Here is a 25,610-nt window from a genome sequence, read left to right as displayed (position 1 = left end):
CATTCGACCGACGTTAAGGAGGAATATTTGCATAGGAGAAACCATATGATACCGTGGTGACTGTAGTTAAAGAAAATAAACTATCAGACCTGATTAAAAAACCAGGGCGGGCCGTGGACCGGACACACCGTTGGAGAAAGTAATTTATCAGGTAAACATAAATTCTGTTTTCTCCAACATAGGTGTGTCCGGTCCACGGCGTCATCCTTACTTGTGGGAACCAATACCAAAGCTTTAGGACACGGATGAAGGGAGGGAGCAAATCAGGTCACCTAAATGGAAGGCACCACGGCTTGCAAAACCTTTCTCCCAAAAAATAGCCTCAGAAGAAGCAAAAGTATCAAACTTGTAAAATTTGGTAAAAGTGTGCAGTGAAGACCAAGTCGCTGCCCTACATATCTGATCAACAGAAGCCTCGTTCTTGAAGGCCCATGTGGAAGCCACAGCCCTAGTGGAATGAGCTGTGATTCTTTCAGGAGGCTGCCGTCCGGCAGTCTCGTAAGCCAATCTGATGATGCTTTTAATCCAAAAAGAGAGAGAGGTAGAAGTTGCTTTTTGACCTCTCCTTTTACCAGAATAAACAACAAACAAGGAAGATGTTTGTCTAAAATCCTTTGTAGCATCTAAATAGAATTTTAGAGCGCGAACAACATCCAAATTGTGCAACAAACGTTCCTTCTTCGAAACTGGTTTCGGACACAAAGAAGGCACGACTATCTCCTGGTTAATGTTTTTGTTAGAAACAACTTTTGGAAGAAAACCAGGTTTAGTACGTAAAACCACCTTATCTGCATGGAACACCAGATAAGGAGGAGAACACTGCAGAGCAGATAATTCTGAAACTCTTCTAGCAGAAGAAATTGCAACCAAAAACAAAACTTTCCAAGATAATAACTTAATATCAACGGAATGTAAGGGTTCAAACGGAACCCCCTGAAGAACTGAAAGAACTAAGTTGAGACTCCAAGGAGGAGTCAAAGGTTTGTAAACAGGCTTGATTCTAACCAGAGCCTGAACAAAGGCTTGAACATCTGGCACAGCTGCCAGCTTTTTGTGAAGTAACACAGACAAGGCAGAAATCTGTCCCTTCAAGGAACTTGCAGATAATCCTTTCTCCAATCCTTCTTGAAGAAAGGATAGAATCCTAGGAATCTTTACCTTGTCCCAAGGGAATCCTTTAGATTCACACCAACAGATATATTTTTTCCATATTTTGTGGTAAATTTTTCTAGTTACAGGCTTTCTGGCCTGAACAAGAGTATCAATAACAGAATCTGAGAACCCTCGCTTTGATAAGATCAAGCGTTCAATCTCCAAGCAGTCAGCTGGAGTGGGACCAGATTCGGATGTTCGAACGGACCTTGAACAAGAAGGTCTCGTCTCAAAGGTAGCTTCCATGGTGGAGCCGATGACATATTCACCAGATCTGCATACCAAGTCCTGCGTGGCCACGCAGGAGCTATCAAGATCACCGACGCCCTCTCCTGATTGATCCTGGCTACCAGCCTGGGGATGAGAGGAAACGGCGGGAATACATAAGCTAGTTTGAAGGTCCAAGGTGCTACTAGTGCATCTACTAGAGTCGCCTTGGGATCCCTGGATCTGGACCCGTAGCAAGGAACCTTGAAGTTCTGACGAGAGGCCAACAGATCCATGTCTGGAATGCCCCACAGTTGAGTGATTTGGGCAAAGATTTCCGGATGGAGTTCCCACTCCCCCGGATGCAATGTCTGACGACTCAGAAAATCCGCTTCCCAATTTTCCACTCCTGGGATGTGGATTGCAGACAGGTGGCAGGAGCGAGTCTCCGCCCATTGAATGATTTTGGTCACTTCTTCCATCGCCAGGGAACTCCTTGTTCCCCCCTGATGGTTGATGTACGCAACAGTCGTCATGTTGTCTGATTGAAAACGTATGAACTTGGCCCTCGCTAGCTGAGGCCAAGCCTTGAGAGCATTGAATATCGCTCTCAGTTCCAGAATATTTATCGGTAGAAGAGATTCTTCCCGAGACCAAAGACCCTGAGCTTTCAGGGATCCCCAGACCGCGCCCCAGCCCATCAGACTGGCGTCGGTCGTGACAATGACCCACTCTGGTCTGCGGGAGGTCACCCCTTGTGACAGGTTGTCCAGGGACAGCCACCAACGGAGTGAGTCTCTGGTCCTCTGATTTACTTGTATCTTCGGAGACAAGTCTGTATAGTCCCCATTCCACTGACTGAGCATACACAGTTGTAATGGTCTTAGATGAATGCGCGCAAAAGGAACTATGTCCATTGCCGCTACCATCAAACCTATCACTTCCATGCACTGCGCTATGGAAGGAGGAGGAACGGAATGAAGTATCCGACAAGAGTTTAGAAGTTTTGTTTTTCTGGTCTCTGTCAGAAAAATCCTCATTTCTAAGGAGTCTATTATTGTTCCCAAGAAGGGAACTCTTGTCGACGGAGATAGAGAACTCTTTTCCACGTTCACTTTCCATCCGTGAGATCTGAGAAAGGCCAGGACTATGTCCGTGTGAGCCTTTGCTTGAGGAAGGGACGACGCTTGAATCAGAATGTCGTCCAAGTAAGGTACTACAGCAATGCCCCTTGGTCTTAGCACCGCCAGAAGGGACCCTAGTACCTTTGTGAAAATCCTTGGAGCAGTGGCTAATCCGAAAGGAAGCGCCACGAACTGGTAATGCTTGTCCAGGAATGCGAACCTTAGGAACCGATGATGTTCCTTGTGGACAGGAATATGTAGATACGCATCCTTTAAATCCACCGTGGTCAAGAATTGACCTTCCTGGATGGAAGGATAGTTCGAATGGTTTCCATTTTGGACGATGGAACCTTGAGAAACTTGTTTAGGATCTTGAGATCTAAGATTGGTCTGAACGTTCCCTCTTTTTTGGGAACTACGAACAGATTGGAGTAGAACCCCATCCCTCGTTCTTTTAATGGAACAGGATGAATCACTTCCAGAAGATAACCTTGGGAGACTATTTCTAGCGCCCAAGGATCCAGAACATCTCTTGCCCAAGCCTGAGTGAAGAGAGAGAGTCTGCCCCCCACCAAATCCGGTCCCGGATCGGGGGCCCGCATCTCATGCTGTCTTGGGAGCAGTGGCAGGTTTCTTGGCCTGCTTTCCTTTGTTCCAGCCTTGCATTGGTCTCCAGGCTGGATTGGCTTGAGAAGTATTACCCTCCTGCTTAGAGGACGTAGCACTTGGGGCTGGTCCGTTTCTGCGAAAGGGACGAAAATTAGGTTTATTTTTGGCCTTGAAAGACCTATTCTGAGGAAGGGCGTGGCCCTTGCCCCCAGTGATATCAGAGATAATCTCTTTCAAGTCAGGGCCAAACAGTGTTTTCCCCTTGAAAGGAATGTCAAACAATTTGTTCTTGGAAGACGCATCCGCTGACCAAGATTTTAACCAAAGCGCTCTGCGCGCCACAATAGCAAACCCAGAATTTTTCGCCGCTAACCTAGCCAATTGCAAGGTGGCGTCTAGGGTGAAAGAATTAGCCAATTTAAGAGCACGAATTCTGTCCATAATCTCCTCATAAGAAGAAGAATTACTAATAATCGCCTTTTCTAGCTCATCGAACCAGAAACACGCGGCTGTAGTGACAGGGACAATGCATGCAATTGGTTGTAGAAGGTAACCTTGCTGAACAAACATCTTTTTTAGCAAACCTTCTAATTTTTTATCCATAGGATCTTGGAAAGCACAACTATCTTCTATGGGTATAGTGGTGCGCTTGTTTAGAGTAGAAACCGCCCCCTCGACCTTGGGGACTGTCTGCCATAAGTCCTTTCTAGGGTCGACTATAGGAAACAATTTTTTAAATATGGGGGGAGGTACGAAAGGTATACCGGGCCTGTCCCATTCTTTATTAACAATGTACGCCACCCGCTTGGGTATAGGAAAAGCTTCGGGGGGCCCCGGGGCCTCTAGGAACTTGTCCATTTTACATAGTGTTTCTGGAATGACCAGATAATCACAATCATCCAAATTGGATAACACCTCCTTAAACAGAGCGCGGAGATGTTCCAACTTAAATTTAAAAGTAATCACATCAGGTTCAGCTTGTTGAGAAATTTTTCCTGAATCTGAAATTTCTCCCTCAGACAAAACCTCCCTGGCCCCCTCAGACTGGTGTAGGGGCCCTTCAGAAACAATATCATCAGCGTCCTCATGCTCTTCAGTATTTTCTAAAACAGAGCAGTCGCGCTTTCGCTGATAAGTGGGCATATTGGCTAAAATGTTTTTGATAGAATTATCCATTACAGCCGTTAATTGTTGCATAGTAAGGAGTATTGGCGCGCTAGATGTACTAGGGGCCTCCTGTATGGGCAAGACTGGTGTAGACGAAGGAGGGGATGATGCAGTACCATGCTTACTCCCCTCACTTGAGGAATCATCTTGGGCATCATTTTTACTAAATTTTTTATGACATAAATCACATCTATTTAAATGAGAAGGAACCTTGGCTTCCCCACAGTCAGAACACAATCTATCTGGTAGTTCAGACATGTTAAACAGGCATAAACTTGATAACAAAGCACAAAAAACGTTTTAAAATAAAACCGTTACTGTCACTTTAAATTTTAAACTGAACACACTTTATTACTGCAATTGCGAAAAAGTATGAAGGAATTGTTCAAAATTCACCAAAATTTCACCACAGTGTCTTAAAGCCTTAAAAGTATTGCACACCAAATTTGGAAGCTTTAACCCTTAAAATAACGGAACCGGAGCCGTTTTTATATTTAACCCCTTTACAGTCCCTGGGATCTGCTTTGCTGAGACCCAACCAAGCCCAAAGGGGAATACGATACCAAATGATGCCTTCAGAAAGACTTTTCTATGTATCAGAGCTCCACACACATGCAGCTGCATGTCATGCTGTTCTCAAAAACAAGTGCGCCATACCGGCGCGAAAATGAGGCTCTGACTATGATTAGGGAAAGCCCCTATAGAATAAGGTGTCTAAAACAGTGCCTGCCGATATTATTTTACAAAAAATACCCAGATTAAATGATTCCTCAAGGCTAAATATGTGTAAATATGATCGATTTAGCCCAGAAAATGTCTACAGTCTTAATAAGCCCTTGTGAAGCCCTTATTTACTGTCTGAATAAAAATGGCTTACCGGATCCCATAGGGAAAATGACAGCTTCCAGCATTACATCGTCTTGTTAGAATGTGTCATACCTCAAGCAGCAAAAGACTGCTCACTGTTCCCCCAACTGAAGTTAATTCCTCTCAACAGTCCTGTGTGGAACAGCCATGGATTTTAGTAACGGTTGCTAAAATCATTTTCCTCATACAAACAGAAATCTTCATCTCTTTTCTGTTTCAGAGTAAATAGTACATACCAGCACTATTTTAAAATAAACTCTTGATTGAATAATAAAAACTACAGTTAAACACTAAAAAACTCTAAGCCATCTCCGTGGAGATGTTGCCTGTACAACGGCAAAGAGAATGACTGGGGTAGGCGGAGCCTAGGAGGGATCATGTGACCAGCTTTGCTGGGCTCTTTGCCATTTCCTGTTGGGGAAGAGAATATCCCACAAGTAAGGATGACGCCGTGGACCGGACACACCTATGTTGGAGAAATGGCAAAACCTGAATTCTTCGCCGCTAATTTAGCCAATTGAAAAGCGGCATCTGTAATGAAAGAATTAGCAAGCTTGAGAGCCCTAATTCTATCCAGAATATCCTCTAATGGAGTCTCAACCTGAAGAGCCTCTTCCAGAGCCTCGAACCAAAAGGACGCTGCAGTAGTTACAGGAACGAAGCACGCTATAGGTTGGAGAAGAAAACCTTGATGAACAAATATTTTCTTCAGCAGACCCTCTAATTTTTTATCCATAGGATCTTTGAAAGCACAACTGTCCTCAATAGGTATAGTTGTACGCTTAGCCAGGGTAGAAATAGCTCCCTCCACCTTAGGGACCGTCTGCCACAAGTCCCGCACGGCGTCTGATATGGGAAACATTTTCTTAAAAGTAGGAGGGGGAGCGAACCGAATACCTGGTCTATCCCACTCCTTAGTAACAGTTTCCGAAATCCTCTTAGGGACCGGAAAACATCAGTGTAGGCAGGAACCTCTAGGAATTTGTCCATTTTACACAATTTCTCTAAAACTACAATAGGGTCACAATCATCCAGAGTCGCTAAAACCTCCCTGAGCAATAAGCGGAGGTGTTCTAGTTTAAATTTAAAAGCTGTCATATCTAAATCTGTTTGAGGGAATATATTTCCTAAATCAGAAATCTCTCCCTCAGCCAGCAAATCCCTCACATCAGAACATTGTGAGGGTACATCGGATATGGCTAATAAAGCATCAGAGGGCTCAGCGTTTGTTCTCACACCAGACCTGCTGCGTTTCCCCTGCAACCCATGCAGCTTAGATAAAACCTCTGTGAGGGTAGTATTCATAACTGCGGCCATATCTTGCAGGGTGAAAGAATTAGACGGCATAACCTGATTCTCCTCTGACTGAGAATCATCCTGCGACATACTTTTAGTAGCTAAAATATGTTCTTTACAATTTATTGACCTTTCAGTGCATGAGGGACACATTCTAAGTGGAGGTTCCACAATGGCTTCTAAACATATTGAACATTGACTTTCCTCAATGTCAGACATGTTGAACAGGCTAGTAATGACTACAAACAAGCATGAAAACACTTTTGTGGGCAATAAACTTTATTTAGTGAAAAAAATAACAATCTTAAAAAAAACGGTACTGCGCCTTTAAGAGAAAAAAAGCATACACGTTCTGCAAAACAGTCTAAACATGCACCAAATTTTTCAAAATTCTGTATGTAGACACACTATAGGTAGTTAAGATTGCACCACAAATTTTTTTTTAACAATTAACCCCTTAATTTCCAAACTGGATCGAAAATAGGCCGAGATCCGGAAAAAAAAAACTCAGCACCTTGCCACAGCCCTGCTGTGGCCCTACCTGCCCTCAGGGATCGAAAGTGTGGGGTAAAAGCTTCGATTTGGCCCAAAACATACACCAGGGCCCTCAGGAGTTAGAGCTTGCTGACAAAACTAACTGCGCATCTGAGGCGCGAAAATAGGCCCCGCCCATCTCACTCAAGGTTTCCTTAGCCTTAAAGAACCGCACCAGAGCGGTTATAACTAGCAATGTGGGTTCTAAGACCCGAAAATTAAGCCATGTGTACCCTAATAAAGTTGCCCAAAATGTTTATTGCCCACAAAAATGTTCAAGCACTCCCAAAACAAAAAATGTTTGCTCACAAACATTTGCCATTCAGTGTCAACCATATTTGTAATTGGCACCATATGCAAGCTAAGTAATGCCCTTCTTTTAGCTCTAGGATTACTGCTTACCCTTACGCTCCTAGGTATAATGTCAGCCATTCTGAAATACACAGTCTCTCCAGAAAAAATATGACTGAACATACCTCATTGCTGCATAGCATGAAACCGTTCCTCACACTGAAGTTTCCTGTACTCCTCAGCCTCTGTGGGAACAGCAATGGACCTTAGTTACAAATGCTAAGATCATCATCCTCCGGGCAGCAGTCTTCATCCATCTGCTGCCTGAGAGCAAATAGTACAAACCGGTACCATTTAAAAACAGAATTTATGTTTACCTGATAAATTACTTTCTCCAACGGTGTGTCCGGTCCACGGCGTCATCCTTACTTGTGGGATATTCTCTTCCCCAACAGGAAATGGCAAAGAGCCCAGCAAAGCTGGTCACATGATCCCTCCTAGGCTCCGCCTACCCCAGTCATTCGACCGACGTTAAGGAGGAATATTTGCATAGGAGAAACCATATGGTACCGTGGTGACTGTAGTTAAAGAAAATAAATTATCAGACCTGATTAAAAAAAAAACCAGGGCGGGCCGTGGACCGGACACACCGTTGGAGAAAGTAATTTATCAGGTAAACATAAATTCTGTTTTCTCCAACATAGGTGTGTCCGGTCCACGGCGTCATCCTTACTTGTGGGAACCAATACCAAAGCTTTAGGACACGGATGAAGGGAGGGAGCAAATCAGGTCACCTAAATGGAAGGCACCACGGCTTGCAAAACCTTTCTCCCAAAAATAGCCTCAGAAGAAGCAAAAGTATCAAACTTGTAAAATTTGGTAAAAGTGTGCAGTGAAGACCAAGTCGCTGCCCTACATATCTGATCAACAGAAGCCTCGTTCTTGAAGGCCCAAGTGGAAGCCACAGCCCTAGTGGAATGAGCTGTGATTCTTTCGGGAGGCTGCCGTCCGGCAGTCTCGTAAGCCAATCTGATGATGCTTTTAATCCAAAAAGAGAGAGAGGTAGAAGTTGCTTTTTGACCTCTCCTTTTACCGGAATAAACAACAAACAAGGAAGATGTTTGTCTAAAATCCTTTGTAGCATCCAAATAGAATTTTAGAGCGCGAACAACATCCAAATTGTGCAACAAACGTTCCTTCTTTGAAACTGGTTTCGGACACAGAGAAGGTACGATAATCTCCTGGTTAATGTTTTTGTTAGAAACAACTTTTGGAAGAAAACCAGGTTTAGTACGTAAAACCACCTTATCTGCATGGAACACCAGATAAGGAGGAGAACACTGCAGAGCAGATAATTCTGAAACTCTTCTGGCAGAAGAAATTGCAACTAAAAACAAAACTTTCCAAGATAATAACTTAATATCAACGGAATGCAAGGGTTCAAACGGAACCCCCTGAAGAACTGAAAGAACTAAATTGAGACTCCAAGGAGGAGTCAAAGGTTTGTAAACAGGCTTAATTCTAACCAGAGCCTGAACAAAGGCTTGAACATCTGGCACAGCAGCCAGTTTTTTGTGAAGTAACACCGACAAGGCAGAAATCTGTCCCTTCAGGGAACTTGCAGATAATCCCTTTTCCAATCCTTCTTGAAGGAAGGATAGAATCCTAGGAATCTTAACCTTGTCCCAAGGGAATCCTTTAGATTCACACCAACAGATATATTTTTTCCAAATTTTGTGGTAAATCTTTCTAGTTACAGGCTTTCTGGCCTGAACAAGAGTATCGATAACAGAATCTGAGAACCCTCGCTTCGATAAAATCAAGCGTTCAATCTCCAAGCAGTCAGCTGGAGTGAAACCAGATTCGGATGTTCGAACGGACCCTGAACAAGAAGGTCTCGTCTCAAAGGTAGCTTCCAAGGTGGAGCCGATGACATATTCACCAGATCTGCATACCAAGTCCTGCATGGCCACGCAGGAGCTATCAAGATCACCGACGCCCTCTCCTGATTGATCCTGGCTACCAGCCTGGGGATGAGAGGAAACGGCGGGAACACATAAGCTAGTTTGAAGGTCCAAGGTGCTACTAGTGCATCCACTAGAGCCGCCTTGGGATCCCTGGATCTGGACCCGTAGCAAGGAACTTTGAAGTTCTGACGAGAGGCCATCAGATCCATGTCTGGAATGCCCCACAGCTGAGTGACTTGGGCAAAGATTTCCGGATGGAGTTCCCACTCCCCCGGATGCAATGTCTGACGACTCAGAAAATCCGCTTCCCAATTTTCCACTCCTGGGATGTGGATAGCAGACAGGTGGCAGGAGTGAGACTCCGCCCATAGAATGATTTTGGTCACTTCTTCCATCGCTAGGGAACTCCTTGTTCCCCCCTGATGGTTGATGTACGCAACAGTTGTCATGTTGTCTGATTGAAACCGTATGAACTTGGCCCTCGCTAGCTGAGGCCAAGCCTTGAGAGCATTGAATATCGCTCTCAGTTCCAGAATATTTATCGGTAGAAGAGATTCTTCCCGAGACCAAAGACCCTGAGCTTTCAGGGATCCCCAGACCGCGCCCCAGCCCATCAGACTGGCGTCGGTCGTGACAATGACCCACTCTGGTCTGCGGAATGTCATCCCTTGTGACAGGTTGTCCAGGGACAGCCACCAACGGAGTGAGTCTCTGGTCCTCTGATTTACTTGTATCTTCGGAGACAAGTCTGTATAGTCCCCATTCCACTGACTGAGCATGCACAGTTGTAATGGTCTTAGATGAATGCGCGCAAAAGGAACTATGTCCATTGCCGCTACCATCAACCCGATCACTTCCATGCACTGAGCTATGGAAGGAAGAGGAACGGAATGAAGTATCCGACAAGAGTCTAGAAGTTTTGTTTTTCTGGCCTCTGTCAGAAAAATCCTCATTTCTAAGGAGTCTATTATTGTTCCCAAGAAGGGAACCCTTGTTGACGGGGACAGAGAACTCTTTTCCACGTTCACTTTCCATCCGTGAGATCTGAGAAAGGCCAGGACAATGTCCGTGTGAGCCTTTGCTTGAGGAAGGGACGACGCTTGAATCAGAATGTCGTCCAAGTAAGGTACTACAGCAATGCCCCTTGGTCTTAGCACAGCTAGAAGGGACCCTAGTACTTTTGTGAAAATCCTTGGAGCAGTGGCTAATCCGAAAGGAAGCGCCACGAACTGGTAATGTTTGTCCAGGAATGCGAACCTTAGGAACCGATGATGTTCCTTGTGGATAGGAATATGTAGATACGCATCCTTTAAATCCACCGTGGTCATGAATTGACCTTCCTGGATGGAAGGAAGAATAGTTCGAATGGTTTCCATCTTGAACGATGGAACCTTGAGAAACTTGTTTAAGATCTTGAGATCTAAGATTGGTCTGAACGTTCCCTCTTTTTTGGGAACTATGAACAGATTGGAGTAGAACCCCATCCCTTGTTCTCTTAATGGAACAGGATGAATCACTCCCATTTTTAACAGGTCTTCTACACAATGTAAGAATGCCTGTCTTTTTATGTGGTCTGAAGACAACTGAGACCTGTGGAACCTCCCCCTTGGGGGAAGTCCCTTGAATTCCAGAAGATAACCTTGGGAGACTATTTCTAGCGCCCAAGGATCCAGAACATCTCTTGCCCAAGCCTGAGCGAAGAGAGAGAGTCTGCCCCCCACCAGATCCGGTCCCGGATCGGGGGCCAACATTTCATGCTGTCTTGGTAGCAGTGGCAGGTTTCTTGGCCTGCTTTCCCTTGTTCCAGCCTTGCATTGGTCTCCAAGCTGGCTTGGCTTGAGAAGTATTACCCTCTTGCTTAGAGGACGTAGCACCTTGGGCTGGTCCGTTTCTACGAAAGGGACGAAAATTAGGTTTATTTTTTGCCTTGAAAGGCCGATCCTGAGGAAGGGCGTGGCCCTTACCCCCAGTGATATCAGAGATAATCTCTTTCAAGTCAGGGCCAAACAGCGTTTTCCCCTTGAAAGGAATGTTAAGTAGCTTGTTCTTGGAAGACGCATCAGCCGACCAAGATTTCAACCAAAGCGCTCTGCGCGCCACAATAGCAAACCCAGAATTCTTAGCCGCTAACCTAGCCAATTGCAAAGTGGCGTCTAGGGTGAAAGAATTAGCCAATTTGAGAGCATTGATTCTGTCCATAATCTCCTCAAAAGGAGGAGACTCACTATCGACCGCCTTTATCAGATCATCGAACCAGAAACATGCGGCTGTAGCGACAGGGACAATGCATGAAATTGGTTGTAGAAGGTAACCTTGCTGAACAAACATCTTTTTAAGCAAACCTTCTAATTTTTTTATCCATAGGATCTTTGAAAGCACAACTATCCTCTATGGGTATAGTGGTGCGTTTGTTTAAAGTGGAAACCGCTCCCTCGACCTTGGGGACTGTCTGCCATAAGTCCTTTCTGGGGTCGACCATAGGAAACAATTTTTTAAATATGGGGGGAGGGACGAAAGGAATACCGGGCCTTTCCCATTCCTTGTTAACAATGTCCGCCACCCGCTTGGGTATAGGAAAAGCTTCTGGGAGCCCCGGCACCTCTAGGAACTTGTCCATTTTACATAGTTTCTCTGGGATGACCAACTTGTCACAATCATCCAAAGTGGATAATACCTCCTTAAGCAGAATGCGGAGATGTTCCAACTTAAATTTAAATGCAATCACATCAGGTTCAGCCTGTTGAGAAATGTTCCCTGTATCAGTAATTTCTCCCTCAGACAAAACCTCCCTGGCCCCATCAGACTGGGTTAGGGGCCCTTCGGAAATATTATTATCAGCGTCGTCATGCTCTTCAGTATCTAAAACAGAGCAGCCGCGCTTACGCTGATAAGTGTTCATTTTGGCTAAAATGTTTTTGACAGAATTATCCATTACAGCCGTTAATTGTTGCATAGTAAGGAGTATTGGCGCGCTAGATGTACTAGGGGCCTCCTGAGTGGGCAAGACTCGTGTAGACGAAGGAGGGAATGATGCAGTACCATGCTTACTCCCCTCACTTGAGGAATCATCTTGGGCATCATTGTCATTATCACATAAATCACATTTATTTAAATGAATAGGAATTCTGGCTTCCCCACATTCAGAACACAGTCTATCTGGTAGTTCAGACATGTTAAACAGGCATAAACTTGATAACAAAGTACAAAAAAACGTTTTAAAATAAAACCGTTACTGTCACTTTAAATTTTAAACTGGACACACTTTATTACTGCAATTGCGAAAAAACATGAAGGAATTGTTCAAAATTCACCAAATTTTCACCACAGTGTCTTAAAGCCTTAAAAGTATTGCACACCAAATTTGGAAGCTTTAACCCTTAAAATAACGGAACCGGAGCCGTTTTGAACTTTAACCCCCTTACAGTCCCTGGTATCTGCTTTGCTGAGACCCAACCAAGCCCAAAGGGGAATACGATACCAAATGACGCCTTCAGAAGTCTTTTCTAAGTATCAGAGCTCCTCTCACATGCGACTGCATGCCATGCCTCTCAAAAACAAGTGCGCAACACCGGCGCGAAAATGAGGCTCTGCTTATGCTTTGGGAAAGCCCCTAAAGAATAAGGTGTCTAATACAGTGCCTGCCGATATTATTATATCAAAATACCCAGATAAAATGATTCCTCAAGGCTAAATATGTGTTAATAATGAATCGATTTAGCCCAGAAAAAGTCTACAGTCTTAATAAGCCCTTGTGAAGCCCTTATTTACTTGCAGAATAAACATGGCTTACCGGATCCCATAGGGAAAATGACAGCTTCCAGCATTACATCGTCTTGTTAGAATGTGTCATACCTCAAGCAGCAAGAGACTGCACACTGTTCCCCCAACTGAAGTTAATTGCTCTCAACAGTCCTGTCTGGAACAGCCATGGATTTTAGTGACGGTTGCTAAAATCATTTTCCTCATACAAACAGAAATCTTCATCTCTTTTCTGTTTCTGAGTAAATAGTACATACCAGCACTATTTCAAAATAACAAACTCTTGATTGAATAATAAAAACTACAGTTAAACACTAAAAAACTCTAAGCCATCTCCGTGGAGATGTTGCCTGTACAACGGCAAAGAGAATGACTGGGGTAGGCGGAGCCTAGGAGGGATCATGTGACCAGCTTTGCTGGGCTCTTTGCCATTTCCTGTTGGGGAAGAGAATATCCCACAAGTAAGGATGACGCCGTGGACCGGACACACCTATGTTGGAGAAATATCAAACTCTTGCTTGAAGAAATTAAAAACTAATATTTTATCACCTCTTTCACTTTACCCTTCCTAGTACTGAGAGTAGGCAAAGAGAATGACTGGGGGGTAGAGCTAAGGGAGGAGCTATATAGACAGCTCTGCTGTGGTGTTCTTTGCCACTTCCTGTAGGGAAGGATAATATCCCACAAGTAAAGGATGAATCCGTGGACTCGTCTTACATTTATAGAAGAAAGTTTACAACTATAGTCAGCCATTCCCTGCATGTACATAGGTTCTAAGACAACATAACAAATTGTATAAATATTAACTGAGGACAACAGGCCACTTTACATTACAGAACATAATTCACTTGCATAAATATAGTTACATACACACATATATATATAGTAAACAAAATCAGATGCACTCTCAGGTCTTCCACAAAAATCTTTAATGGAACGTTTTCGGGGTTCACAACCCCTTCATCAGCATCAACATATAATCAAATATCACACAATTTATAGTGTTTCAAACAGTGTCTCACCAAACAAGTGTTACTCCAAAAAGTGCGCCAAATATCGAGTGTGGAACGCATCTTGCGTTCCACTGTGATCATGCCTACCGGAAGTGATGTTATCTCACTTCCGGTTTCGCGGCATGACAATATTAAGCATACAAGCAGTGTTATGTATTGTGCCTTTATACATTCACTTTTACACAATCTAGTGTAATATGAGCTTCAATATGTAAGTGCAAAAAGTACCTTTTGGTATATAAAGAGTCTGCCTTAGATCGCTATGTTATTAGCTCTGATCGTCAGGTTGAGTGTAGTAGTGTAAACAAGTCGTCATAGCAACTATAGCTATGGTTATGATACAAACCCAAATTCGTGTCTCAACACAGTGATAAATTGCTTAGTGTAGCAAGCATATATAAGTGACAGTAAGTACTAAACATTCTAAGTCACATTCATGCATAGGTGTGCGCAGTAGTATATGTACATAGATAGATATAAAATAAAATAAAAAGTGGCGATTCTTGCTATACTTGTTATCAATACATATAAAGATGTAGAATGACTGCAAAATAATAGGTGGACTCTTTGCAGGCTATACATCCACTGAATCAATTTGCAACATTATTCTGTTATGTTTTCCAGTAAACATATGGATAGATTGGTGATGTACTATAATTAATTGGGCACAACTTTTTATATAAGTACCCAAAAGCTGTAAATAAATCAGTAATCTATTTATCTGTATATTTGTGGTATGGTACAGATATTTAGCCCAATAGAGATATTCACTTAATAATATAGTGAACTCACATAGAGACCTAGATTATCATGCTGGAATAAGGGAAAGTATATTTGATCATGTCAATATTCATGATCCCACCTTTTGGATGTATACCACAATGTGTCACACAGCTAAGCTATGTCCCAAATACTAGAATAATACTTGATGGTGTATTGATAACAAGTATAGCAAGAATCGCCACTTTTTATTTTATTTTATATCTATCTATGTACATATACTACTGCGCACACCTATGCATGAATGTGACTTAGAATGTTTAGTACTTACTGTCACTTATATATGCTTGCTACACTAAGCAATTTATCACTGTGTTGAGACACGAATTTGGGTTTGTATCATAACCATAGTTACAGTTGCTATGACGACTTGTTTACACTACTACACTCAACCTGCCGATCAGAGATAATAACAAAGCGATCTAAGGCAGACTCTTTATATACCAAAAGGTACTTTTTGCACTTACATATTGAAGCTCATATTACACTAGATTGTGTAAAAGTGAATGTATAAAGGCACAATACATAACACTGCTTGTATGCTTAATATTGTCATGCCGCGAAACCGGAAGTGAGATAACATCACTTCCGGTAGGCATGATCACAGTGGAACGCAAGATGCGTTCCACACTCGATATTTGGTGCACTTTTTGGAGTAACACTTGTTTGGTGAGACACTGTTTGAAACACTATAAATTGTGTGATATTTGATTATATGTTGATGCTGATGAAGGGGTTGTGAACCCCGAAAACGTTCCATTAAAGATTTTTGTGGAAGACCTGAGAGTGCATCTGATTTTGTTTACTTATATCACTCATATTTGCACCCAGGCTGTTGCCTCTTGGTGGGCTGAACTGGAAATTGTTTGGATATATATATATATATATATATATATATATATATATATATATATATATATATATATATATATATATATATATATATATATAAAAAATAAACATACATATACACACACACAGGTTTCAAAAACACCAACCTTTGCTAAAGACACTTCTGATTTTCCAGAAGCTCTCTCTTCTCTGGGTGCATTGCAATGAATTTTATCATTTGTAATGTCTCTGGAGGATTGCTTTTTCATTTCGCCAACATTTTCTCTGCATGTGCTAGAAGATGGCTGTATCTCATGGTCTAAAATAAAGAAAGTGGTTGTTTGAATGTTTGTTTTATTTATTTTTCTTAAAAAGCCCTTGAAACGTGAAGCAACTTAATATATAATAATTTTATTTACAAATGTCACTAACAATTGTGGGATATAGAACAGGTGTGTCCTGTAATTTATACGTAAATAAGGAGATATGAAGTTGCCCCAATGTGTGTAACAGAAATGGTGGCTGTGATATGTAAACCTCAGAATACCACAAGACATATCAATATGTAACAGGCCATTATAGACTCCATTTAAAGAACAAACCACATCCTATTTTTTGAATGAAAAAGTAACCAGAAGAAAAAAAAATTAAAAACAAAATGCATTGTAATGTAACCTGCCTTAAGAAGGTGCTCTCCCAGATAGGAAAGTACAACACACTAAGACCTGGATTTACAAAGATCTTAGAGTGTTGCACTTACCAAAAGCAAAGTCTGAAGAAGCACACACATCAAAGTGATAAAACTTGAGTGTGCAAAGAAGACCAAGTAGATGCCCTGGAGATCTGATCAATATAAGCCTCATTACAAAATGCCCAGGTAGTAGCAACTGTTCTAGAATAAAAAGAACCTTCCAGGATAAAGTGAAGGTCTAAACCATGCATTGGTTCAAATGGATCATGGGGAGTGGGGGAAGCTCTGGTGTGTTGGAGTGTTTTTTCTACTTCTAGTGGTCAGGGGAGGAATTTCATACATGCTATGACTCATGGACTCTCACTATCTGATCAAAGAAAACTGAGCCACATATACAATTCTGGGCAGATTTTGTAGACCAATTAAAAGCAATCTTGATTAACCAACCCCTGTTCCAAAGTAAACTTTTTCCTAAAGTATTATATACACCGATGTGGCTTAAAATGCTGTTCAGTAGCAAATTATATTAATTTTTGTTTGCTGACCCTGAATAAAATCTATCCATGTAATACCATTGGGTCATGACATCCTGTGTAACAAATTAGCACTGTGTGCATACATAGCATAGGTATCTTAAGGAGTATTTCCCAAAATAAAATGCAGATATGGAACCCTCTTTACGCTTTACTTTAAACAGAAAACAGCTCCACATGAACATTTAATAAACTACCAGGATTCACTAAAGCTCCTACTATAATAAAAAAATAAATGATTTCTACTTTCCAAACCACTATCTGAGTACCCATAAAATAGAGTACCCAATGGTTTAGCACATTCCAGCAGAGTTTGAGAAACTGACATTAGTAAAAATTGGTTAGTAACATGTAAAGTACAAAATAAAAAAAAAATTTTTTAAATAAAATGAACTTTTTTTACCCTCCATCTTCCTAGAGATAGTTTGAGATTCATTCTGTCGAGGAGATACATTCCTTACTAAGTGATTTTCACATACTTTGCTAGAGACAGGAAGCACACAAAAGTCCTGCTGTTTGGGCTCAGATAAAGCTTCTGAAGTTTTAGGGTTTGTTTCCATAGGAAACATACATATCAATGGCTCCTCCTTTAAAGTGCTTTCATTTGCAGTCCTTTGTGGGAGAAGGAGATTTTGCAGTGCAGATTCCACTTTGCTCAAAACAGTGTCTGAGTTGGTTAAGTGCTTTTGGGTATCCATATCAGTGCAGTCTGCAGATTTAAAGTCTGTCCACTTTGTAACAAGTTCTTCATTGCAATTTAGATCCTTTGTTGGTGTGGGAGGCTGTGTGTCTGAAGTTTGCTGTTGGCCTGTATCACACGATACAGTGGGACTGTTTGTGCTGTTTGGTTTCTGCTTTATGCTGTAAATAACAGAACATTTGTGCTTCTTTTGAGAATGGCTGTATGTGGCAGGACCTCTTTTGGATGCATTCTGGCTTCTGTTTGGGGGAGCAGCTACTGATAGAAAGCCTTTTCCTTTCCCTTTATCTGGAGGATTAGACGAGTCTGTGAATGTCTTACAGCTGCTCCTGCATTGTAATTAGAGAAAATAAAGTATACAAATATAATTTAGAAAAAGAAGAAGAGATTCAATTACTTCACATCTACATTGAAAGGGCAGCAACCAAAAACAAGTTCCAACTGGCCTGCAAACTTTTCAGAACACATTGTAAACTGTAGTTTAGCACCTAGATGTAAAGCCTTTCTATTCACTTGTCAGAACTCAAACAGTACAGCCAATCAAGGGAGCACGCTCTTCTTTGTCTGTTGGGTGGGGTACCCAAGTTCTGCTCTAAGGTTTGTAAAGGTTACAGGAGAGCAGGAATAGGTTTTTAAACAATACTTTTATATTAGTGCAAAAAAAAAAAAAAACCCCACACATGTTGGTGTTCACTGTTTAATATTTCATATATATAGTAATATAGTGATATAGTAAATTAACACCATATTCTATATCAACTAAACATACTCGAAGTTCAGTGTTTATGCCTAGCAGAGAAAGTATGATTAATTTAAACGGGCAGTATACTCAAAAACAAATATAGCTTTAGATGTAGATAATGTTTGCAATATACATGTATTACCTATGTAGCTGCTACAAGTGAGAAATACCTTGCAGTGTTTTCATTGCATATGCATAAGTACATACTACACACTAATTACAGAGCTGGAGTTTTCCCCTCACTCCCTAACTAGTTTGCATACAGACAGGCAGTCACTAGCTGACATCCCTGGCTCCCTCATGTTGGAGCAAGGTGTGTAATGTGCTACTAAAGGCAGCTTTTTGAGTAAAAATTAGAAGAGCTGTAATGATCTACACAGCGCAGCCTACACTCACTCAGCTGTGTTGGCTTCTTAATATCCCTCCTGACCATTACTTTTACATTTAATTAGCCTCTACAGTCACCAGAGCTGAACTTCTCACACACTGCTCTCTAATTAGTGTTTGTATTACATACGTATGCATATGCAATGAAAACATTTCAAGGTTTTTCTCATTTTTAGCAGTGTTAACAGCAAAATAGCTAATGCATGTATATTGCAAAGATTATCTACATCTAAAACTTTTTTTAAATAGCCCATATTTGTGTTGGAGTATACTGCCACTTTAAGTGGGGTCAAAATATTCATTACTAAGTAACATCTTGATCGGCAGATTTTGTAGACCAATTAAAAGCATAAAAAACATAATTTATGTAAGAACTTACCTGATAAATTCATTTCTTTCATATTGGCAAGAGTCCATGAGCTAGTGACATATGGGATATACAATCCTACCAGGAGGGGCAAAGTTTCCCAAACCTCAAAATGCCTATAAATACACCCCTCACCACACCCACAATTCAGTTTAACGAATAGCCAAGCAGTGGGGTGATAAAGAAGGAGTAGAAAGCATCAACAAAGGAAATTTGGAAATAATTGTGCTTTATACAAAAAAATCATAACCACCATAAAAAGGGTGGGCCTCATGGACACTTGCCAATATGAAAGAAATTAATTTATCAGGTAAGTTCTTACATAAATTATGTTTTCTTTCATGTAATTGGCAAGAGTCCATGAGCTAGTGACATATGGGATATCAATACCCAAGATGTGGAGTCTTCCACTCAAGAGTCACTAGAGAGGGAGGGAATAAAAATAAAAACAGCCATATTTCGCTGAAAAAATTAATCCACAACCCAAAAAAATAAGTTTATTTTCATTTTTGAAAGAAAAAAACTTAAATCAAAAGCAGAAGAATCAAACTGAAACAGCTGCTTGAAGAACGTTTCTACCAAAAACTGCTTCCGAAGAAGCAAATACATCAAAACGGTAGAATTTAGTAAATGTATGTAAAGGGGACCAAGTCGCCGCTTTGCAAATCTGATCAACTGAAGCTTCATTCTTAAAAGCCCACAAAGTGGAGACTGATCTAGTAGTATGAGCTGTAATTCTCTGAGGTGGGGCCTGACCCGACTCCAAATAAGCTTCATGAATCAAAAGTTTCAACCAAGAAGCCAAGGAAATAGCAGAAGCCTTCTGACCTTTCCTAGGACCAGAAAATAAAACAAATAGACTGGAAGTCTTCCTGAAATCTTTAGTTGCTTCCACATAATATTTCAAAGCTCTTACCACATCCAAAGAATGTAAGGATCTCTCCAAAGAATTCTTAGGATTAGAACATAAGGAAGGGACAACAATTTCTCTACTAATGTTGTTAGAATTCACAACCTTAGGTAAAAATTGAAAAGAAGTCCGCAAAACTGCCTTATCCTGATGAAAAATCAGAAAAGGAGACTCACAAGAAAGAGCAGATAGCTCAGAAACTCTTCTAGCAGAAGAGATAGCCAAAAGGAACAACACTTTCCAAGAAAGTAGCTTAATGTCCAAAGAATGCATAGGCTCAAATGGAGGAGCCTGTAAAGCCTTCAGAACCAAATTAAGACTCCAAGGAGGAGAAATTGATTTAATGACAGGCTTAACACAAACTAAAGCCTGTACAAAACAGTGAATATCAGGAAGTATAGCAATCTTTCTGTGAAATAAAATAGAAAGAGCGGAGATTTGTCCTTTCAAGGAACTTGCAGACAAACCCTTATCCAAACCATCCTGAAGGAACTGTAAAATTCTAGGAATTCTAAAAGAATGCCAGGAGAATTTATGAGAAGAGCACCATGAAATGTAAGTCTTCCAAACTCTATAATAAATCTTCCTAGAGATGGATTTACGAGCTTCTAACAAAGTATTAATCACTGAGTCAGAGAAACCTCTATGACTTAGAACTAAGCGTTCAATTTCCATACCTTCAAATTTAATGATTTGAGACCCTGATGGAAAAACGGACCTTGAGATAGTAGGTCCGGCCGTAACGGCAGGCTTAATGGAAGTGGCCAAGGCGGGCAACTGGACATCCGAACCAGATCCGCATACCAAAACCTGTGTGGCCATGCTGGAGCCACCAGCAACACAAAAGACTGTTCCATGATGATTTTGGAGATCACTCTTGGAAGGAGAACTAGAGGCGGGAAGATGTAAGCAGGATGATAACACCAAGGAAGTGTCACTGCATCCACTGCTTCCGCCTGAACATCCCTGGACCTGGACAGGTATCTGGGAAGTTTCTTGTTTAGATGAGAGGCCATGAGATCTATCTCTGGAAGACCCCACATCTGAACAATCCGAGAAAACACATCTGGATGGAGAGACCACTCCCCTGGATGTAAAGTCTGGCGGCTGAGATAATCCGCCTCCCAATTGTCTACACCTGGGATATGCACCGCAGAGATTAGACAGGAGCTGGATTCCGCCCAAGCAAGTATCCAAGATACTTCTTTCATAGCTTGGGGACTGTGAGTCCCACCCTGATGATTGACATAAGCCACAGTTGTGATATTGTCTGTCTGAAAACAAATGAACGGTTCTCTCTTTAGCAGAGGCCAGAACTGAAGAGCCGTGAGAATTGCACGGAGTTCTAAAATATTTATTGGTAATCTCGCCTCTTGAGATTTCCAAACCCCTTGTGCTGTCTGAGATCCCCAAACAGCTCCCCAACCTGAAAGACTTGCATCTGTTGAGATCACAGTCCAGGTTGGCCGAACAAAAGAAGCCACTTGAACCAAACGATAGTGATCTATCCACCATGTCAGAGAGTGTCGTACATTGGGATTCAAGGATATTAATTGTGTAATCTTTGTATAATCCCTGCACCATTGATTCAGCATGCAAAGCTGTAGAGGTCTCATGTGAAAACGAGCAAAGGATATTGCTGCAGTCATGAGACCTAAAACTTCCATGCACATAGCCACTGAAGGGAATGACTGAGACTGAAGGTGCCGGCATGCTGTGACCAATTTTAAACGTCTCTTGTCTGTTAGAGACAGGGTCATGGACACTGAATCTATCTGGAAGCCTAAAAAGGTGACCCTTGTCTGAGGAATCAAGAAACTTTTTGGTAAATTGATCCTCCAACCATGTTTCCGAAGAAACAACACTAGTTGATTTGTGTGAGATTCTGCAGTATGTAAAGACTGAGCTAGTACCAAGATATCGTCCAAATAAGGAAACACCGCAATAACCTGTTCTCCGATTATAGATAATAGGGCACCCAGAACCTTTGAAAAGATTCTTGGAGCTGTTGCTAGGCCAAATGGAAGAGCAACAAATTGGTAATGCTTGTCTAGAAAAGAGAATCTCAGAAACTGATAGTGTTCTGGATGAATCAGAATATGAAGGTATGCATCCTGCAAGTCTATTCTGGACATATAATGTCCTTGCTGAACAAATGGGAGAATAGTCCTTATAGTCACCATCTTCAAAGTTGGTACTCTTACATAACAATTCAAAATTTTCAGATCCAGAACTGGTCTGAATAAATTTTCTTTCTTTGGTACAATGAATAGGTTTGAATAAAACCCCAAACCTTGTTCCTGAGGAGGAACTGGCATAATTACCCCTGAAGACTCCAGGTCTGAAACACACTTCAGAAAAGCCTGAGCTTTTACTGGATTTACAGGGATACGTGAGAAAAAAAATCTTCTCACAGGAGGTCTTACTTTGAATCCTATTCGATACCCTTGAGAGACAATGCTCTGAATCCAATGATTTTGGACAGATCTTATCCAAAAATCCTTGAAAAACCTCAATCTGCCCCCTACCAGCTGAGCTGGAATGAGGGCTGCACCTTCATGCGGACTTAGGGGCTGACTTTGGTTTCCTAAATGGCTTGGATTTATTCCAATTTGATTCCTTGGGAGGAGGATTGAGTTTTTGTTCCTTATTCTGAGGCAGAAAAACTCATTTTCCTCCAGTGATAGTTGAAATAATAGAATCCAACTGAGAACCAAAAAAATTATTACCTTGGAAAGAAAGAGATAGTAATCTAGATTTAGATGTCATATCAGCATTCCAAGATTTAAGACACAAAGCTCTTCTAGCTAATACAGCTAGAAACATGGATCTAACATCAATTTTGATAATATAAAAAATGGCATCACAAATAAAATGATTAGCATGTTGCAGTAAGCGAGTAATGCTAGATATGTCAGGATCCAATTCTCGTCGCGCTAAATTCTCCAACCAAAAAGTTGAGGCAGCCGCAACATCAGCCAAAGAAATAGCAGGTCTGAGAAGATGACCTGAATATAAATAGGCCTTCCTTAGATAAAATTCAAGCTTCCTATCTAAAGGATCCTTAAAGGAAGTACTACCTTCCATAGGAATAGTGGTACGTTTAGCAAGAGTAGAAATAGCCCCATCAACTTTGGGGATATTTTCCCAAAACTCTATAGATTTTGCTGGTAAAGGATACAATTTTTTAAACCTTGAAGAAGGAATAAAAGAAGTACCTGGCTTATTCCATTCCCTAGAAATCATATCAGAAATAGCCTCAGGAATAGGAAAAACCCCTGGGGAAACCAAAGGAGGTTTAAAAACAGCATTTAAACGTTTATTAGACTGAACATCAATAGCACTGGTTACCTCAATATCCAAAGTAATTAACACTTCTTTTTAATAAAGAACGCATATACTCTATTTTAAATAAATAAGTAGATTTGTCAGTGTCAATGTCTGAGGAAGGATCTTCTGAATCAGATAGATCCTCATCAGAGGATAAATTTTTATGTTGTTGGTCATTTGAAATTTCATCAGCTAAATGTGAAGTTTTAAAAGACCTTTTACGTTTATTAGAAGGTGGAAATGCAGACAAAGCCTTCAAAATAGAATCAGAAACAAATTCTTTAAAATTTACAGGTATATCATGCACATTGGAAGTTGAAGGAACTGCAACTGGCAATGTACTATTAATGATGGAAACACTATCTGCATGTAAAAGTTTATCATGACAACTATTACAAATGACATTTGGTGAAATAATTTCTACACTTTTACAACAAATGCACTTAACTTTGGTAGAACCGATGTCAGGCAGCAATGTTACAGCAGAAACTTCTGAGACAGGATCAGATTGGGACATCTTGCTCAATGTAAGAGAAAAAACAACATATAAAGCAAAATAATTTATTTCCTTATATGACAGTTTCAGGAATGGGAAAAAATGCAAAAGCATAGGCCTCTGATAGCGAAAAGCAAGAGGCAAACATCAATGGGGTATTGAAATACTGAAATAAATTTGGCGCCAAGTATGACGCACAACGTAACGTAAACCTTTTTGGCGCCAAAAATAACCGTAAATGACACACTTGCGTCACTAATGACGCCGCCGTGTGAAAGTTGCGTCATAAATGTATTTTGTCGCGCCAAAAATATTTTCGCGACAAGAATGACGCAATAAAGTTTAGCATTTGACACACCCGCAATAGCAAGAAGTAGTCAATTAAAAGAGACTAAACCCCAGGTAAGAAAAAATTTCTTAAAATGTTTAAATTCCCCAAATATGAAACTGACAGTCTGCTGAAGGACATACATGAACCTGACTCAAGGCAAATATAAGTACAATACATATATTTATAACTTTATATAAATGCATAAAGTGCCAAACCATAGCTGAGGTGTCTTAAGTAATAAAAAACATACTTACCAAAAGACACCCATCCACATATAACAGATAGCCAAACCAGTACTAAAACAGTTATTAGTAGAGGTAATGGTAAATTGAGAGTATATTGTTGATCTGAAAAGGGAGGTAGGAGATGACTCTCTACGACCGATAACAGAGAACCTATGAAATAGACCCCCGTTAGGGAAATCATCATATTCAAATAAGTGATACTCCCTTTGCGTCCCTCTGACATTCGCTGTACTCTGAGAGGAATCAGGCTTCAACAATGCTGAGAAGCGCATATCAATGTAGAAATCTTACCACAAACTTACTTCACCACCTCCATAGGAGGCAAAGTTTGTAAAACTGAATTGTGGGTGTGGTGAGGGGTGTATTTATAGGCATTTTGAGGTTTGGGAAACTTTGCCCCTCCTGGTAGGATTGTATATCCCATATGTCACTAGCTCATGGACTCTTGCCAATTACATGAAAGAAATATAATTTATGCTTACTTGATAAATTAATTTCCTTCTTGTCAGTGAGAGTCCACGAAAACATTCATAACCTGTGAGAAATACCTCACCTGGCCACCAGGTGGAGGCAAAGACACCCCAAACAGAACAATTTAGTATCCCTTCCACTTCCCATACCCTCTCAGTAGTTCAAGCTGGATAAGGAAAAGTAGAGACAAACAAAGCGTAAAGAGGTGCCAAGACTGCAGCCACTTCACAGGTTCTGGGTGGATTTGTGAACTCTCAGTGCCAAGAAGGAAATTAATTTATCAGGTAAGCATAAATTATATTTTTCTTCTAATAAGAGTCCACAAAAACATTCATAACATGTGGGGAAACAATACCAAAGCTGTGGAGTACACGAATACTAGGGAGGGAAAGTAGGGAAGGCAGTCCTAACTAGGCACCACCGCTTGTAGAACTCTTCTCCAAAAAAAAGCTGCTGTTAAGGCAAAATCTGTAGAATATTGTGAAAGTAAGACCAGGTAGAAGCCTTGGAAATCTGTTCAACTAAAGCCTCAGTCTTAAAGGCCCAAGAAGTAGACACTGGACGGGTAGAATGTGCCATTATCCGGGATGGAGGCTGCTGACCCACTTCTGTGTAAGTCACGCAAATTAGACTTCGTACCTAGAAGAGTAATAGCGGAGGCTTTCTGCCCTTTGTGATTACCAGATTACAGGACAAATAAGGAAGATGATCAACAATCTCCTGGTTGATATTATGGGTTGAAATGACCGTAGGTTAAAACCCCAGCTTCATCCTCAGTACAGCTTTATTGGAATGGAACACCAAATAAGG

General features: G+C 41.1%; 1 protein-coding gene across 1 annotated transcript in view; it reads right to left on the bottom strand.

Annotated features, from left to right (window-relative positions):
• TMEM131L (transmembrane 131 like) overlaps nt 1-25,610 on the bottom strand; it is a gene marked incomplete in the record, with an annotated part of 682,792 nt that overhangs the window by 112,097 nt on the left and 545,085 nt on the right. Inside the window, 2 exon segments of the mRNA XM_053703753.1 lie at nt 15,765-15,916; nt 17,225-17,850. Coding sequence (XP_053559728.1) covers nt 15,765-15,916; nt 17,225-17,850 — 778 coding nt within the window.

Source organism: Bombina bombina, chromosome 2, assembly GCF_027579735.1.
Source record: "Bombina bombina isolate aBomBom1 chromosome 2, aBomBom1.pri, whole genome shotgun sequence".
Taxonomy (NCBI): domain Eukaryota; kingdom Metazoa; phylum Chordata; class Amphibia; order Anura; family Bombinatoridae; genus Bombina; species Bombina bombina.
The sequence above is the reverse complement of the archived record's forward strand: the minus strand, read 5'-3'. Positions and strand labels throughout refer to the sequence as shown.